This window comes from Ornithodoros turicata, chromosome 4, assembly GCF_037126465.1.
Source record: "Ornithodoros turicata isolate Travis chromosome 4, ASM3712646v1, whole genome shotgun sequence".
Classification (NCBI taxonomy): Eukaryota; Metazoa; Arthropoda; class Arachnida; order Ixodida; family Argasidae; genus Ornithodoros; species Ornithodoros turicata.
Window position 1 is genome coordinate 33,087,710 of NC_088204.1, and position 18,729 is coordinate 33,106,438.

Below are 18,729 nucleotides of genomic sequence, written 5' to 3' on the forward strand. Positions count from 1 at the left end.
GGTCTTGAGGGGAGTACGATATGGTCCCTTAAAGGGACGCGACCCTCGGTCCTACTTTTCTTTCAGTGGGAGGCAGCGAACAAGTGCCCGTTCGTGGAACCCAACCCTCTCCTTCCGATTTGTTTCGATTTCAGTCTGTCTACCAATGTCATTATGACGTTTCTCTGGAAGAGGTCAATACGAACGCTTTGCATCTTACTCCCTGTTGGTGCACAATCGTTCAGCTTTATTTCAATGGCACCGGTTCTTACTTCCTTAATAAAATACTGTCATTGATTGAATATCACGTTTTATGGCAAAAAAATGCCATGAAGGAACCGGAAAGAAAGCAAGAAAATATGTGGACGTGAGTGAAAAGCTAGTTAAAAGTAACTTGGAACTTAACTTAAGTTCCTTTGGCAAAGTTACTTGAAAAAGGAACGAGTTCCTCTGAAAGTCACCACGGCGAAAAAGTACAGAGTTAAGTTACAAGTTACTAAAAAAAGAACTTAGTTACAGTAACGAGTTACTTGTAACGAGTTGCCTCGAACTCTGGTTTGAAGATCATTTTTTTCGAGTGAAAAACACGTGCACCATATGGTTCACCTTTAAATACAATATTGGAACAACATTTTCGATGGCAATGAAGGAAATATGGGTTGCGGAACTACTGACAGACGATTTCAGACAACCCTGTCGCGAGCAGTACCCACACCACTCCTTCCAGGGTCCCTTCTGGGAGCAGCAGTGCTCTGAGATAAATAGATAAATAAATAGTTATATTTTCTGTTATTTATATCTTCCGTGTCGTCCTTTTTGTCTTACCCATTTCTTCCTTTCCTTCTACAGACTGCTCATATGCAAACTGTAATCAGCAATTGTATCGTTTCTGCTGCTTACCTGCAATTAACATAAATATGACGCTCATAGCCCAACACCGACACATTTCTATCACACACAACACAACGTCTCTATCACAATTCCCCGTTACCTGATCTCGCAACCTAGAAGGTAAAGGGCGCTGAAATGAAGGGAATGACGAGCACATATCACAAATATCACTGCACAAAGGCAAAACCGGCTGCTCGAACACAGTACACATGTCCCAATATCCGAGTGCTGATCGCGACGCGCCGAGAAATATCAGACCTGATATCTAGGTGCGCCATGCGTTTGCTGATGTAGGTGACACTCGAGGAGCACTGAGGCACGCTCAGGAGGCAGGTGGGTAATCACGTGACGAGCAGCACTGAAATCAGCCGCGAGAGGCGATTAGATCGCATAGCGCCGAGTAAAATCACTAGATGCGTTCTTTTCGCTTGCACCTCCTTGCACCCAGCAAACCGGTTCGGAGGGTGCAGCACCTTTCCGTTCTTTTCGTCCCCTCCTCGGCGCACTCTTGCCCCGCCCGCGTTCTTTTCGTAGTTCCCTCTGCCCCTGTTTCACGTTGAACTCAAAAACCTCTGCACCTTCCCGTACGTGGGTGAAGAAGTGTGGAAGCAGACGACATCTTGAAATGACTGTGACGTCGGTCTTCGAAATCTGGCCCCTTCTCGACGAAAATGGCACTCAGGTGATTGAAGATGGCCAATGCGTTTACGTGAATGGAAGTAAGTACACACCTTCTTGTATCGCACCTTGGCGCGATGGCTCGTTGCCGATCGACGCTATGCGAGCGCCTGTTCATAAATTCGTGGCGTTGGTCGTCGATGTGGTTTATGCATATTGTGTCCTCTATTTCCTAACTAGGTGGTCTTAGGATCCGTTTACCGCTGGTTCCATCACAGGGCGATACTCCCGCGTTCGAAAGTGATACGGCCGGGTCGGAAAGTACGAGCCAGACGATTCCCGGTATTCCCCAGGACGATGACGACCAGAAGCTCTGGGGCGTGAAGAAGACCGCTTTCCTGATCGCGTCGTACAAAAAAGAAAAACAGAAATTGCGAACGAAGGGCGGTTATCGGACCAAAAAGGCCCTCATGAGGGCACTGACGGACATGCTCAACCGGGAGTTTCCTGTCCAGTACACGGAGCTGCAAATAACAAACAAATGGAAATCCCGTAGTTGAGCAGGCGTATAAGACCGCCAAAACTATTAACAGTGCAAGCGTGAGCGGTCGAGTTCAGTGTCAAAACGAAGAGTAAGCTGTATGGATGCATGTGCTGCCAGTTAAGCATGAGCTGGTTGAAAATTGCAGTTCCTTCTTGTATGACTTTATTTGTTCAGGAGAACTTCAGGATGTTTTGGAAAAAGAACACCACGTGAACCCCCACAGTACTGGTCGGCCAAGGAAAAATTCAGAAGCAACCAGTGTAAGCACCCATTTTCTTCCAATGCCACTCACAAGTTGTAGAAATATTTGAAGATGCTGCTCAATTTGTCACAATACTAGGTCTCCGGGCAGTGAATAGCTGTTTTAGGCATCTATATAAGGCGTATGAAGTTTTACGCCCCACATACAAGGTTTTCGTATCAGGCAGTCATATCGCATGGTATACCTCACAAAGTGTGATAACAGTTGATAACAGATTTGGTGATAACAGATGTGGCAGCAGGGGCTCACCGTTGCCAAGTGTGGTGGAGGACAGTTCACCTGAAACTCCACTCGGGGAGCTACAAGTGCAGCAGGAGTCCCCCCCGTCAGAGACCGCACAGAGGAGCCAGGAAGGAGTCTGCTGCCGAGGCCGTGTATGAGCTGACAAAGGAGCTCAGGGAGTCCACAGCATCGAGGACAGCGTACCAGCAACGCAAACTTGCTCTGCTAGAACAGTTGCAGAAACGCAGGCCTCGCGTGCCAATGTAAAATGTGTGTGTGGGCACAACAGTGCCAACTGCACAAGCACACAAAGCAATGGAAGTAATTAACATGCTAATCGTGAGGATAAGGGATTGTGCAATAAACGACAATCTTGAAATCTACCAGTCATTTCCTCTCAAATTTGCATACCGCCTCTTCGTCACCTTACCTGACATTTGGATACGTTTCTAGTAGAGTTGACCATCCATTTAAGTTACAGCTAGCGTTCGTGAAAACTCAATATATTTTTTACCCAGCATATTTACAAAGTGAGGGCAATCTGCTTTCGAATCTCTTCTGCGTAGTGACGAGCCGCTGCTTCACTTGCATTATGTTCTTCCTCTTCGATGCTCTCTGGGGTGGGCAACGTTTCAAGCTGGCAAACGTCTTCCAGCTCGTCTTCGGCTGTACACAAGTTATGCAGCACACAAGCGCCCATTACAATCAGGCACACCTGCTCAATGCTGTCAGCGTCAATATAATATAGCCTGCGGAACCTCTGCTTCAGCACTCCAAAGGCATGCTCTATGGAGACCCTCTGCTGGCTGTGTGCATGATTGTACTTCTTCTTCCAGCCTGGAAATTCGCGACCAGTGTCCTTGTACGGTGTTCATAACCAAGGTAGTAATGGGTAGGCGGCATCTCCGAGGATACAGCTGCCTAGAAATACATTTCGACTTGAGGTTTTACTTCTGTGAAATAATTATGGCGATGATCTAAAGCAAGCAACTGGCGACATTAAATGCTAACCTGCGCACTTTCTTGGAGCATCGGGGAAGAAGAAGCTGTTCCTTAAAGGGACCGAAAAGTGAAAAATAACCCCCATATTTTTGCCCACTGTCGTGCACAACATCGTTGTTTGATAAGACACAGAAAGCGTTACTTCTCAATTCGGCATATTTTTTACGTATAAATATTTTGAAGATTGCCGGAACATGGACGGTGCTGCCAGCGAACGGCGAAAAAGAGCAACTTGGGTTTCAGGTCCAGGGCTCCCAGGGATTGGTCAACCCTTACCACGTGAGAGCTAATTTTGGAGAGAACGAAGCTGGCGCACATTATCTTACAGCTAAACACTATTTTAAAAATGACGCTCACTTCCATAGCTTTTACGTTAATAAAGCATTCAGCTACTTCGCCGCTACGAGCTACGATCCGCCGCGCCATCTGCAAGGCCGTCTGTGTTATCGCGTTTATTGTTTACGTCGTGGGCGGTCGTGTTGGTCGCGCGAAGAGAAGTGAATGACATGTTCGTGGTTGTTGTGTCAATTATTCGAGAGACCTACATATGCCTGGTGTGGTTTTGGTGTTCGGGGATGCAAAAAGCATGTTCGTTCACCATCGGCGGCAGGCGTTTCTACCACAAGATTCAACAGGAGGAGAGTGCGCGAAAACGAATGTGGTTCAAAGCACTCGGTTATTAGATGTAGCATTCGTGTGGTATGTGCTGAGCTCATTTTGCTGCCGATGACTAGGAAGATGCCGTAGAAGGCGAATTGCGAAGACGTCCGAAGCACACTGATGCTCAGTACCCAGTGATTTTGCTTCACCGAGGTGACGAGTTCAACACAACGTCTTAGGTATGTACAGGCGTCACACGTATAAGTTACAATATAGCGACGTCGTATTCCATTTAACTTATGTTATCCTACTTGTCCCGTACTCAACTTTGTCAACATCAACAAATTTAATTTTAGGGGCCTTCCAGTGTTGAAGTGGCGCAAGACTGCTTCGTATGTGTGATCCAGGCACTCAAGTTGGCATGACAGAAATAACTGAAAGCAGGTATGCAAAGTCCACAGATGGAAGCACTAGATTTGTTACGTGTTGCAGACTTTGTGACATTTTTTTGAGTCTTTGGACAGGTGCAGAACATTAGTATGACCTCAACAAGAGGAGAAGAAACCGATGAGAACTACTAGCTTGTTTGAAGGGTACGAGAATAGTTCCTGTTGAGATGCAGTTATGACTTTATGACCAAGGAACGCTAATTAATTTTCTAGAGATGCATCCTCTACACTTGAATACCCAGTGCAACAGCAAACGTTCATTGTCTTTGAAGCCGCAACTACTGGAATTGTTCAATGTGTGTCAGAGCTGCAGTGAGCCATGCAAGGTTACCACATCATATTGGTCCCAAAATTTGCAGAGTTCCCCTATCTCGGACGCAACTGTCATTTCTCTTTATTGCTCTTCCGATCCTACCTTCTCAGAAATGAATACGGTTCACCATACACTGCATGGGCACTGCCTTTCTTTGCTCACGCTTTCGGTTTCTTGTTCTGTTGAATAAATCTTCACTTGAGTTTGCAGCCATTACGCTGTCTACTGTGTTTGCCCCTCATCTATATTGATGTGCTCTAACGGTATAGCACATCAACATCCCAACAACCTTCCAAACAACCTTGCCTAGTCCTACTTTTGGGTGGAAACTACACGATGTGGTAACATCCACATATATAAAGTTTTATTCGACGGAGATTTGCTGTTTTTGTACAACGTTCATTGTACATTTCTTTGGTCTCACTTAGCATGCCTGAAGAAATGTTCTGATGTTCATCAAGATGACAGGTCATTGTTTGATCTGCAGCATCATTTTTCCTGTAATCTTTTCACCAACAGAGAATACAAAAGTGAACAAATGGTAAAATATAACTAGCTTGTTAAATTCAAAAGGGAAAGACGAAACTGTTTATACTTCTCTTGTTTATTTTGTTGTAGGTTTTACAACTGTACGTTCAAGTAAGTCAAAACATCAGAGGGCAGGAAGTCCTACTCTATTTCCTAAATCCCTGGACAATAAAAAAGAAAGATATAGTTTGAATTGGGACAAAACGTTGCTTCTGCTCTTATATTATATTTGAATTAAATGTTACGATGCATTTGTAGTGTACACTGAAGCCAGTTTCAATTTGCAGGGCTGTCAAAAGTACTTTACAAAAGTACATCTCAATTACAGTAACAGAGAACTTATGCAATAAATTATTTAGCCATTTTGGAGTACTATGCACACCAATGGTGCATTGTTAACTTTGAACACAGATCAAGGGTTAATAATAGTTGAAGTCAGCCCTCAAGTCCCTCTTTACAAATGTTAGTTGGCGGCGTGATAATGAATCAGTTACAAGTACTCCGTTTAGCAAAACAGAGTTAATTAAGTGTTAAATCCCAATCGTGGTTCAATTATTAGTTGACATTTGGAAACGTGGTCACTAAGAAGTATACTAAGAGGTTATGAACACAGTTCCGCTGAATGACACTGATGAAAATTGTCTTACTTACTCCTCACATATACAAGTGAGACATGAGTACAACCTACAAATACATCTATGCCCACAGGTTACTTAACCCTCCAGGTACAAACTAGTCATTATAATATGCTGTGACAGCAAAGAAAAATCAATGAGAAAAACGTGCAGCAAACAAGAAATGAAAATGTGCTGACAACATTTCTACAGGTCAGCGCACTGATGGGAAAGCATCCCTAATAGCATGCATGACGCAGATCGAGATCCAGTGGAGTATTTTCTATTGTATTTTCACGGAGCACCCCATATCCTTGTGAATCGCCAACGGGTGGTATAACGGAATTTCCTGCAGAAATAAGGGTTTTCCGTCCAGTTTGCCGTTCAAGTAGCGCGTAAAGACCACATGGCGCTGCCGTGTAGGTTGCCATGATCTTCGATTTCTCGGCTGTATGTAAAAGACACTGCAGTACTTCGGTGTCAAGGCACAGTATTTCGAAATATTCGTTAGTTCTGATGCAATCGTCTGTCTGCTTTTCACACGCATTCTCTACCTCTCGGCAGCAAAAACCGTAGTATCCACCGTAGTATCCGTCGGTTTGCATTTCACACATGAACACCTGCACGACGAAAAAACAGCGCTTGTTTCGGCTTACATAAGTGCTTCTCCCTGATACATGGAAATTTCACAAAGCAGTCCATGTTCACGGCACGGTGAGCTACTGCTGAGGACGAACGTGACTCGGATTAATCTCTGGACGAGGAATCTTCTGCTGCGAAGAACACACTTTCCAGCACGCTAACGCACGAACAGTTCTGTGTGAGTGACAGTTCTCGAATGCGGAATTCCAGCGCACTTATGTCCAAGAGGCTCGACATTCTCGACTAGAAAGCGGTCACAAATGCCCACTGCCATTCTCGTTTTCGCCGGATTAGCGCCCGGAAGTGCGCGTATTACACGCGTCCTCAACAGATGGCGCGGGGTCATGCCATTGTTGACAGACTGCTCGGTTTCCTACTAGGTCCCTGGACATGCGATTATGGAAAATTCGATTACAGAAAAACTACAGCGATTTCAGCGGAGTTCTTTGACATTTGACCTTTTGAAGGTTCAAGCTTTTCGCTGAACATAAAGTTTCGATAGGTTTATATTCACTTTTCGGTCCCTTTAAAACCCGTGCATCATGGGCAGAGCCAGGAAAGCCGACGAAAACGTCGAGAAATGCAGATGCAAGGCATATACCTTGAAGGGCAACTGAGTGGTACTTTTTTCGGTTGTAGTATGAATCAGCTGACTGGTTGGGCTTTTTGATTTCTATATGTGATCCGTCGACGCACCCTATCAATTTCGGGACACCTTTTCCATTCACCTTCGCCAGGAATCCCTTTTTGATCTTTTCGCGCCTCTCCTCGTCGGGCCAGACGATGACGGTGCTGCTTATGTGTTGCAAAAAGTTCAGCACACGGGTCAAACACGTATGGGCGGCAGAAATAGTCACATCAAACCTGTCGGCGATCTTGTTCAGCGGGTCATCGAATCCCAGGTACGACAGGCCGATGAGCACAGTCTTGGCAGCTGGAATGCGTGGCCGGCCACCAAGGGAGCTCGGGTAGAACTCGGAGGCCTCGTACATGTCGGCAAGTTGCTGGACACGGCGTGAAGACAGTCGGAACAAAATTTGTACTCGAATTCCATGTACCTCGGCATGACTGTTTCATAATACAGAGGAATTCGACAGCATTCATGCCTCTCGAGAACTTCGATTGTAGCACAAACCAAGCGCGATTCATACCACTCGTCTTCTGAGTCCGAATCAACTAGCTCCATAAAGGCCGCCAGACTCGCGTTACACGCCATTACCGTCACAAGAACCAGAAGAATGTGGGACTGCGCGTACGAACAAAACTCCACGCTCTACGAAAACTCAAAACTACGCAGCTACAGCCCAGCTTCGTAGCAGACGACAGTGCCCCCCCCCCCCCCGGCGCACAATTGCATTCTTTTCAAGGGTTTAGTCCCTTTGCACCTTTCACTAAACTGGTTTTCGCGGTCTTCCCAACCCAGAAAACCGGGGATTTAGCTGCAGCACTTTTTTTGCCGAAAACAACGCACCTACTGTATACGGGGAGAGTATCGCCAGCCCCCCACAGCTCTCGCAAAATCTGTATCAAAATGCGTGAGTAGTGTATAGATTAACTCTGCAGCCAGGAAATGACGTCAAACAGGAAATGACGTCAAACAGGAAATGACGTCATCAAGGACGTATGACGTCACTCCAGGTCGCAGCCGCTCCGCCCTCATATCAGTGAGATCAGTGGATAAGATAGTTAATCTTAGTGATATGATATCAATGATAAGATTAAGTAACAATAATGACGTCATGGTGAAACACACTAGGAATCGAACTTGGGTTCTTTAGGTTGTCAGACGAGCATCTTAAGCCACTGGGCCACGAGCTCTACATGTTTACTTGCGTCGCTAATCAGAATAGAATCGTGTGGGGTGGAGAGGTTGTTTGATTTCTTTTACGCCAGGTGGCGTCATGGGGAGTTGAGCTCGTTCATCTAGAGATGGCAGCACTTCCAGCAAATTTACCGCCGTTCAACAGATGGCGCTACTCGCGCCCCCCTTCGCGCCCGCAGATTTTTGTGTCATGTTCAACAGCTTACAGCATATTTTAAATTTGCCCGCCTTTTCTGACATTTTAAACAGATGGCGAATTCACTTTTGCCTCAACAGATGAAGCTATGACGAATTTAAAAAATTCCCGCCATTAGTCCATTAGACTCCTTACGATGATTTCGTTCAAAAAAAAAATTACGAAGCACTTCTACGTCAGTTTACTGTCAAACGGCTCGAGTGATGTATTTCTTAGTAACACGAGGAGCAAGTTTAGAATGAAACTCGCTCACTCAGTGCAATTAGATCGAAAGTGGCAGGTTGCTGACTGAGATGAATATTCCATTTGCAATTAACAATAACACGAGGAGAGCCCCTCCTCGATACTGTAAGCATGAGAGAGAGAGCAAAATGTGGGAGAAAACATTATTGTAAATTTTTCTCCATCCTTAACGAAACAGTAAAAAATAACGAGTATAAAAAAAAAGAACAAATTCATTCGCTTTTTCATGACTTATTTTTATTATAACAGTTCGATCACAGTTATCTTTCAAGTCTATAGTCATTTCAAAGAATTAGCAAAGCATAGTGCTACTCTAGTTTACAAAACAGTTGAGCTTCGTTGACATTTGGATTTTCATACTCTAATTCACTGTGTTATGCAAAGTAAGTAACGGACATATTGTAAGACAATTACACACATGTCTCGCTGTAGGGATAAATGTTCCTTCTATTGACGTTACATGACACAGTCAACCTAACACAGCATCGAATCGACATTTAAATGAAGTCGATCCACATACCGTGTGAGGACGACGATGAGGCAGTGTTGATTTTGTGTTGGTGATATCCAAAGCGAACAGGAAGTCCAACAGATCACTGGTCTCTTTGCGGAGATTTCCTAGTAACACAATGAGCAAGTTCAGAGTTAAACTAGCTCAGCCAGTGCAATTAGATGGAAAGTGGGAGGTTGCTCTGGCGGAGGTGACTATCCCATTTGCAATTAATAATGTCACAGATATCGTTAATGGTATATCGGAGACTAGCCTCTTCGGTGGCGTAACCACGACAGAGCAAGTTAAGTTTCTTGCGGGAGAAAACATTATTGTACCTTTTCGTCAACTTCTAACGAAACACTTCAAAAACCAAGCCAAACTAATACGAGTCAGTGGTCATTATGAAATACAACTTCCACTAAATACTGGTCTGGAATTAAGTTCAACTCTCTCTGCTAAGCTTGGCCTTCCTGAAAAGATTATCGGTTCTTCGGAATTGGATGAAGGCCAGCCAGTAAAAGTATTGAAATATCAGGTGGACACTGAAGAGAAAGTCACCCTAATCACGTATCGTTCACGTACAACCAAATACGGAGTTCCAGAAGGGTATTATGAGTCAGGGAAGGACTTCGCCGATGCGATAAATCATGCATATCGAGCAAACTTACACCTACCAGAAGATGCTCGTCTCATATTTTACAATCCCTATAATGGAGTTTGTCAACTGGAACGTCGCAATGAGGGTTACGTTACATTTCACCCATATTTAGCTCTGATGCTTGGATTTGGAAAACGAACAACCTTCTCCAGTTTCACAGTTGCTCAGCGTGATGTCTGCCTCTTCCCAGCGCAAAATTACATTTTCGTTTACAGCGATGTCATCGAAAGTGAAGCTGTAGGTGATATAACCGCACCCCTTCTTCGACTTCTCCCATTTAGACTGCAGAGTCGGAATGAGGTTATGTCCTACTCTTTCACAAATCTTTACTATAAATATGTGACTGTCAAGGAGCTGACTAGCATTCAAATCGAACTGGCAAACGAGATAGGTGATTTCATTCCCTTCATTGCTAGTTCTGGTCGTGTGGGAGTAACATTACATTTTCGAAAATGCATATAACTCAGACACCCTGTTGTATATCGCATTTCGGCAGCGGTAAACGAGATCAACCATTGCCACATTACTCAGCTCCTCTTTATCAAGTTGGATCTGGCTTTTTTTCTGAGTTGGTGCAGCGGTTTATACCTATACTGACTAAACAGGTAGCGCCCTATGTAGGTAGGAAACTTCTTGATACAGGACGTCACATAGCGGAGGAAGTGAAACAGGGAACAACGTTTGGAGGAGGTGTGGTGTTCCGAGTGATCATGGATACGGATGCCAGGTACACGATGAGATTGCAAAGGATTTTACTGAGCATTCAGCCATCGCTACATACACGCCTCACATGACGCCATAACTCACGCCACGACAACAATCCCCCTGGCGGCGATAGTGTAGACCATACAATAGAAGAATGAAAACGAAACTGAAACTTAACACATGACAATACATGACATCTCCCCCTACTAGGCGAAAACGTAGTCCTTCATCCAACCCGGAGGCTTCCGAGCTCTTGTAGGATAGTCACGCACTGTTTCGCGATTCCTTGTGGGTATTACGGCCATACGGGAAGAATCCGTGGAATCTTCGTCTATAACCGTATCTGGACTTTGTAGAGCTCCCCAGGCTGTGGCCGGAGATATGTGGATTTCTTGCTGGGCAGGGTCCACCTCAGGTTTCCTTGCCGCCCGTCTGATGTGGTCGAGATGTCTGCGTTGCAGTCTTGTTCCTGTGTCGACAATCCATGATCGCAGCCCATGACGCTCAACAAGTTTCCCTGGTATCCAGGCCGGGGTGCCATTAAAATTGCGTATCCAGACCCTCTGCTGTAGTGCCAATGTTCTGGCTCTTGACAAATCCCTGTCTTCGTACGCTGTTCTCCTTTTAAGACGACGCAAGTCCAGACTCGAAGGAAACTCTCGTCCAAACATCCGAACAGCTGGTGTCTCCCCTGTGCTGGCGCTGACAGTTGAATGCTGTTTGAAAAGAAAACGAGCCAGTCGACACTCAATCGACCCTTGAGTATACTTCCGAAGCGCCGTTTTTACCTCGGCAACCATTCTCTCCGCCAGGCCATTGGTTGCCGGGTGATATGGTGCACTAGTCACCAGGGTAATACCATTGCTCTTGTAGAAGTCCTTAATTTCAGCGGAAACGAAAGGTGCACCATTGTCCGAAACTATCTTTTCAGGGATACCGAAGGTGGAAAAGATCCACCTCAGCTCTCGGATTACAGTCATCGACGAAGCTGAGTGCACGTTCCTCACTTCAAGCCACTTCGTAAATGAGTCCACCACTACAAGCAGCATGAAGCCTTCCACCGGTCCCGCAAAGTCCAAGTGAAGGATCTGCCACGGTCGAGAAGCTTCTTAGAAATGAGGTACGGGAGCCTTCGCCGGAAGCCTTCTGTTTTCCTGGCAGATGACACAGTCTTGAACCTGATGCTCAATCTCAGAGTCCATGCCCGGCCACCGCATGTAGGCTCTGGCGCAGGCCTTGGCAGCAACGATACCTCTGTGGCCTGCATGGAGCAAGTCCAGAGCCTTCCTTCGGGCTCGGGGTGGAATCACTACACGTGAACCTCTTATTACACAGCCGTTATGGGTAGACAACTCAGATGCTAACCGAACATAAGGCCTGAAACGCGCTTCTGTAAGCTTTTGCACAGTTCCTGCTTGCACTGCTTTAAGCACATCCGAAAGAATGTCATCTTCCCGAGTCCACGTCTGGAGATCCTTTATGGAAAGTGGCGGCGACTTGAAGCCTTCTAACATTAGCACGTCTGCCGGGGCATTTGGTTCATCCAAGTCGCTCTCTAGGGGCAAACGACTCATGAAATCAGCATTCTGATTTTCGCTTCCTTTGCGATAGATCAAGTCATAATCATAAGCGGCCAGTTTCAAACACCAGCGCAGCATCCTCGGAGACAGAACCTCTGGAACCGGTCTGTTACTGCCCAAAATTCCCAGAAGTGGTTTGTGGTCTGTTACAATGGTAACATGGCGACCGGCGATGAACTGATGGAATTTTGCTGTGGCAAATATAATTGCCAGTCCCTCCCGGTCCAGTTGGCAGTAATTCTGTTCCGCTTGGCCCAAAGTTCGAGAGGTGAAAGCTAGCGGGGCTTCTTCACCGTGCTCGTCAGGCTGAGACAGAACCGCCCCAATCCCATAAGGAGAAGCATCGCAGGAAATAAGGAGGGGCTTTTTTTCATCGTAGTGTGCCAACACAATGCGCGAGTTCACTAGCTGCTTGAGGTTGTTGTAAGCCTCCTTATGCTTTGGCTCCCAAGACCATGTAGTCTCCTTTCGCAGTAGCTCGTAGAGATCCTTAGCTGTCGATGCCCGATCTGGCAGAAATTTATCGCAGAATGCTAACATCCCCAAAAATGATTGGAGCTGCGCCTTATTTGTTGGCTCTGGAGCATCCAGTAGTGCTTGCACTTTTTCTTCGGTCGTATGAATGCCCTCTGCATTGATGCGATGCCCTAGGTAGCGAACCTCCGGCATAGCAAAATGGCACTTAGACTTCTTTAGTTTCAGATTGGCATCACACAGTCGTCGTAACACTGCTTCCAGCCTCTGTTTATGCTCATCGTCTGTTCTCCCTGCAACAATCACATCATCCAGGTACACACTCGTGCCTGGAATTCCTGCCAGAATGGTTTCCATAAATCTTTGAAAAATGGCTGGAGCAGCCGAAATACCAAAAGGCAGCCTGTGGACGGCGTAAAGCCCTTTCAGTGTGTTGATTGTAAGGATCTTTGATGTTTGTTCCGTCACGTGCAACTGCTGATACGCCTCAGCCAGATCGAGAGTCGAAAACACACTGCCGCCTTGCAGACTCGCAAGCACTTCACTCGCTGTGGGTAGTGGAAAAGAAGCCTTCCTAGCCATAGCATTAACTGTTGACTTATAGTCACCGCACATGCGGATCTCACCGTCTTTTTTACGCACTATGACCATTGGAGTAGCCCAGTCCGAATATTGAACTGGCGAGATGAATCCTTGCTTTTCCCACTTCTCGAGTTCACGCTCCACTGCCCCGCGTAAGGCAAAAGGAACCGGGCGTGCCTTCCGGAACTGCGGCACGGCATCTGGCTTAAGTTCTATTTCAACTGGTGGCCCAGCATGTCCTTCACAAGGATCCGCAAACACTGATGAAAACTTGCTCAGCAATGCATCTATGCTGGTAGCAGCGGAAACGTTGTTGACACCACTGATCTTGATGTTGAGCGGCTGGAACCAGTTGCGGCCCAACAAGCTGCACCCGGTACCCTTCACCACCAGAAGAGGTAACAGATAGTCCTTTGACTTCCACCTGACTCTGACTTGCACCGAACCTTTTAACTTCATTGGTTCACCCGACCACGTTTGCAAGCCTACCTCAACTGGCCTGAGCCGGGTGGTTTCTTGATCCAAGCAGCTGTGTATGTTTCTTCACTTATAAGTGTGTAAGCACAACCAGAGTCAACCTCGAAGGGCACAAGCTTGTCATCCACGCGCAGAGTTACAGTGTACCTGGGAACAGTAGAATGCACGGAATGTACTTGGTGCAAGTTGTACAAATCACTGTCTTTTTGCTCTTCCTGTACCACATGAGTCTTTCCGCCCTTTTGTTTGCGCTTTTGACAGGCTTTCCGCAAGTGTCCAGGCTTGCCACATGAAAAGCAAATTGCTGTTCTGAATGGACAATTCGTGTGCTTGTGAGACCCCAGGCAGCGGTAACAATCGTGCCTCTGAAAGCTGTCCTTAGGCTTCCCGTCGTTTCCTCTGGGTTTCCGAGCCGGTCCAAGGCCAGTATTTGTCTTCGCGGTAGCGTGTACCTTTCCGTTGTGCTCTCGTGGTCTCAACTGAGCTTGGTGGGTTGCAGCTGCTTCGGCTGCCTTGGCCATGTCGTACGCAATTCGAAACGTTAGGTGACGTTCACTGAGCAGACGCTGTTGAAGGTGAGTATCCCTGAGTCCACACACGAATCCGTCACGCAACACCATGTTAAGAGGCAAACTGGTGGACTGAGGCTGCAGCACAGTCACGGATGTCCGAGTTGCTGCGGTTGCCGGTGCTGCTGTCATCACACTGTCTTCACTTGCGGAAGCCGCCTGGGTCGCCGCGTTGGAACTGGCTGCGTCAGAACGCTGACCCGACACCGCGACTTCACCGAAGTTGCATTCTTTAGCCAAAACCTTCAGCGCCGATACGAAGTCATCAATCGACTCCCCCTCATGTTGATCTCTTCTGTAGAACTGGGAACGTCCCACCAGCTCGGACGGTTTCGCTTCAAAACGATCGTTGAGAAGCTTCAGCAACTCTTGATACGGTACCTGGCGAACCGATTGCGGCAGAACCATGCCACAAACAATACCGTATATTTCTTCATCGCAGAATGACAGGAGAAGGGCTTTCTTCTTCTCCTCGGTGGTCACGTCGTTGGCCTCACAATAAAACTCAAACCGGTCACGCCATGCGGACGAGTTCCCACCATGCCGAAAAGGCGTGATAGTGCCGTGAGCCATGATTTCTTCGACCAGTTGGATTTACCTCGTCGCCAGTGTGGTGTTCCGAGTGATCATCGATACGGATGCCAGGTACACGATGAGATTGCAAAGGATTTTACTGAGCATTCAGCCATCGCTACATACACGCCTCACATGACGCCATAACTCACGCCACGACAACGATCCCCCTGGCGGCGATAGTGCAGACCATACAATAGAAGAATGAAAACGAAACTGAAACTTAACACATGACAATACATGACAGGAGGCACTAAGGAAAGGGGTTGGTCGCACCATCCATTCAACTCGTGACGAGTTGCTGCATAGACTCAGAGGGAAGGGTAGGAAACGTAATAAAAGCAAGGGCAACAGAATTGATCGATCAGTAAAACCAACGAAGAAACGAAGAAAGGTTGACTTTTTCACCTGAGGAAAAAAAAGATGTCTACCATCGCCTTAGTACATAAAAATTGCTTCTGCACAACGAATCAGTTGGACCTGTTTTCTGTTCCACCGACAAACTTTTCTCTGGAGAAGTCAGAATATGTGGAGTTTTTCCCCATTTCTGCACCTACCTCGAGCGGTGTGATTGAATATAATGTTCCAGGTCTCGGTGGCGGCTTCTTTGATCTCCAGTCGAGTTTCTTACACATTCAATGTAGAGTTGTGCGTAAAAATGGAGACGCAGCATTCACTACAACTGGCAGTACAGTGACAACTGACAACGTTATTCCTGTACAAGCATTTGCATCTTCTCTCTTTCATCATGTCCACATTTATCTTAATTCGACTCTGGTATCTAATTTCGAACATTATGCCTATCGTTCTTACTTGGACATTGTTACAAATGCAAACAATGTTACTCAAACTCACACCCTGTCTGCAATACTTTACGAACCAGATCCAGTGGGAGAATCTGAAAATTTTGCTGTCCCCAACGAAGCAAAAGGACTTTTCGCACGCTATAAACGCACCAAAGGATCAACTCTCTGTGATCTTTATTCTCCTATCTTTAGCGACATCTGTCAGCAAGAGAAATTTGTCCTTAATAACACCGATATACGAGTGGTGCTAAGACAATGCACTGACGAATTTAGGCTCCTCTCTAGTCCCAGCGAGACTGAAAAGCATACAATAGAGTTTTCTCGAATTGTGCTCTACCTCCGACGTGTGCAGGTTTCTCCAAGCGTACTCGTTGGCATTGAAAGAAGAATTCAAACGACACCCGCCACATACCTTCTTCGAGGTTTAGAGATTAAGTATAGGACAATCGCTCCAAACCAATCTCAGGTGATATTTGATGATCTCTATAGTGAACGAGTTCCTTCTAAGTTGACCGTATTGATGGTCAAGAGTGAAGCATATCAGGGTCATAGAGAACGGAACCCTTTTAAGCTTGAAAATTTTAAACTCAAAAGAGCAGTGCTCGACGTTGGCGGTCAACACTACACCGACGACTTCGACTTTCAACGAGACATCTATGCAAAGGGATACATGAATTTGCTTCACAAACTTAAAGCTCAGCTCCGCCGATTTTCGACTGCGACAGAATGGAGCCATGCTTGGGCTGTGCGTTCGTTTCCGCACAGGGAGCATACATGTGAAAAATTTTCACCCATTTGTTTGCAGTTTTTAAGAAAAAATTTTTTTTAATTTTCCTGGCACGGCGGTCTTGTGGTCGGCAAACCCTGACCAATCCCGGCTTCGTCCTGGCTTAGCCGCGCTCGTGGCTTGGCTAACGCCAAATCGTCGATGCGATGGCGGAGATCTATGGGCGAAGGTGAATGTTTTGGGTGTGTTCCGTGATAATTGCTGTTGTTAATAGCCTCAAGGATAGTTTTGCCGGTCTTCTTTAACAAGCCTTACAGGATGGCCTCGTTGTGCAACGACGGCCGTCGTGAGCGGACATTCTGTGCCCGCACTGTGCTTCATGCTACCAACAAGACCTAACACCTAACGTGTGACGTACACTTACGCATTCTCAATAGCTTTGGCACCACACTATGCGCGGACTTGCTGCGCGTGCAGAAAGCACCACCAAAGCTATTGAGAACGAGAACGTGCTCGAAGACGAAGTATTCCTTATAAGAAACATGATAAAACGGTGCGGTGGTCCCCGATAGCTCGTGACCACCAAAACCAAACGTGAAAACCAAAAGGGAACGTTTCAATTCCATCTGCACAAATGTAACGCTTTGTATCCAAAGGGTTGAGAGCAATCTTTGTCACTGAGACACTTTTGTTTACATTGTCTTTGTGTACGATCAGGTTCTGTTTAATAGAGTGTATTCTGCCATACTCAAGAGCGTCGGTGTACAGGGAATAAAGAAGCTTCTGTGCTTCAGAATGTTTCACACCTTTCGCACGGTTGTACTGCTTTTTGCTACTCAGTTCGAGAGCGTACAGTTTTGGTTTCAGACAACAGAAACCGAGAATGTGATCACGAGGCATCTCGTTTTTAAACATTACCAGTACCATCTTATTTTTCGCCGAATATAACGGATGATCGCGGTCATAGCTAGAGTTATCCAGATGCTTGTCAGCTAGTTCGAGAAGCGCTTTCTCTTCACTCAACTTTATGATGAAGGAATCTGTGTCCATATACAACAGTCTAGTATCTGGAGCTACACGAAGAAGGTGGTTGTGGTAAAAATCAAACATCTTCAGCTTGGACAGTTCCAGTATCGCGAATCCTAGGTACAGTGGCTGTCTCATGCGGAGCACAGATTGAGAGAATTGGAAGAGGATAACATGAGAGCTCAGCGGTCGGAACTCCTTTAGGTTTGGTTTGCGTAGGAGTCTGAGCACTTGTTCGTCGGTTACTGTGAGACGACAGTTTACAAACTTTCTAACCTGCATACACGAACGTCCGTACACGCTATTAATTGCAATCTTAGCTTGGGAGCTTTCGAAGGCATTCGTAGCTGGTTTTCGAAGATCGTGATTGAAGTCCACATAGGATCGGAGAAAGGGCTTTTGATTGAACTTTAGAACCCTGTGAACTTTGGTGAGACGCAAGCCCAAATGCATATACAACTGCAGATTGCGATAGTGTAGAAAATATCTCTCTTTGTCGAATAATGTCAACAATAATTTTGCATCGGTAGCTTTCTCAGGAAGGTGAAACTTCTTCATCAATTCCTTTGTATACTCTGACAGCAGATCATAGGGACCTGACATTTTCTCGGGGGCAACTGGCAGATCTCTGTGACGTTGGTGGATTACTTTGTCATATGCTAGATCTACCTCGAGGAAGTAACCCATAAGTGCGTCATCTGGGAGGTGTGTTATATCCAAGTTCGTGATTTCATCCTCTGTAAGCCACTCGAAACCTCCGTAAGGTAGTGGTTCTCTCATTACTGAACCGTAAAGCCCATTAACGTCTATGTAGTGGATCAAGCTACTTGGGCTTTTCGGGTAAAACTGCTCTGTTCCTGGTACATTTGCAGTCGCTTTCCTCAGCGAACACTGTGTAATACCTCCTCGTATGCCATTTTCAATCAGCAGGTATGCGTCAGGGTCGTGAATCAACTCTAGCTCTACCTTACTCATTTTTAGGGCGCAAGACATGCTTAATCCGGGCAGAGACACAAAGTGAAAAGGTTCAATCTTGTGAAAGTCAAGTGTCCACTTACGAAAGCCCTGAAACACGTCTGCTAAAAGCAGTGCGTCTGTGAGTAAATATAGGTCTGAATACTCTCCCAGATTACG

General features: G+C 46.1%; 2 protein-coding genes and 1 long non-coding RNA gene across 3 annotated transcripts; all 3 read right to left on the minus strand.

The window, feature by feature from the left end:
* Positions 1–3,003: 3,003 nt before the first annotated feature.
* Positions 3,004–3,569, minus strand: LOC135392956 (uncharacterized). The gene is made up of 2 exons (XR_010422331.1): positions 3,528–3,569; positions 3,004–3,437 (listed from the first exon to the last, which is right to left on the minus strand). It is a non-coding gene; the product is annotated as an uncharacterized LOC135392956 (long non-coding RNA).
* A 7,418-nt stretch (positions 3,570–10,987) lies between these two features.
* On the minus strand, positions 10,988–11,761 carry LOC135392298 (uncharacterized protein K02A2.6-like). The gene has a single exon (XM_064623015.1). The coding sequence runs from the start codon at positions 11,759–11,761 to the stop codon at positions 10,988–10,990; it is 774 nt and encodes a 257-aa protein (XP_064479085.1).
* A 129-nt stretch (positions 11,762–11,890) lies between these two features.
* LOC135392299 (uncharacterized protein K02A2.6-like) lies at positions 11,891–13,876 on the minus strand. The gene has a single exon (XM_064623016.1). It carries the CDS (start codon positions 13,874–13,876, stop codon positions 11,891–11,893), a length of 1,986 nt encoding a protein of 661 aa, XP_064479086.1.
* Positions 13,877–18,729: the final 4,853 nt, after the last annotated feature.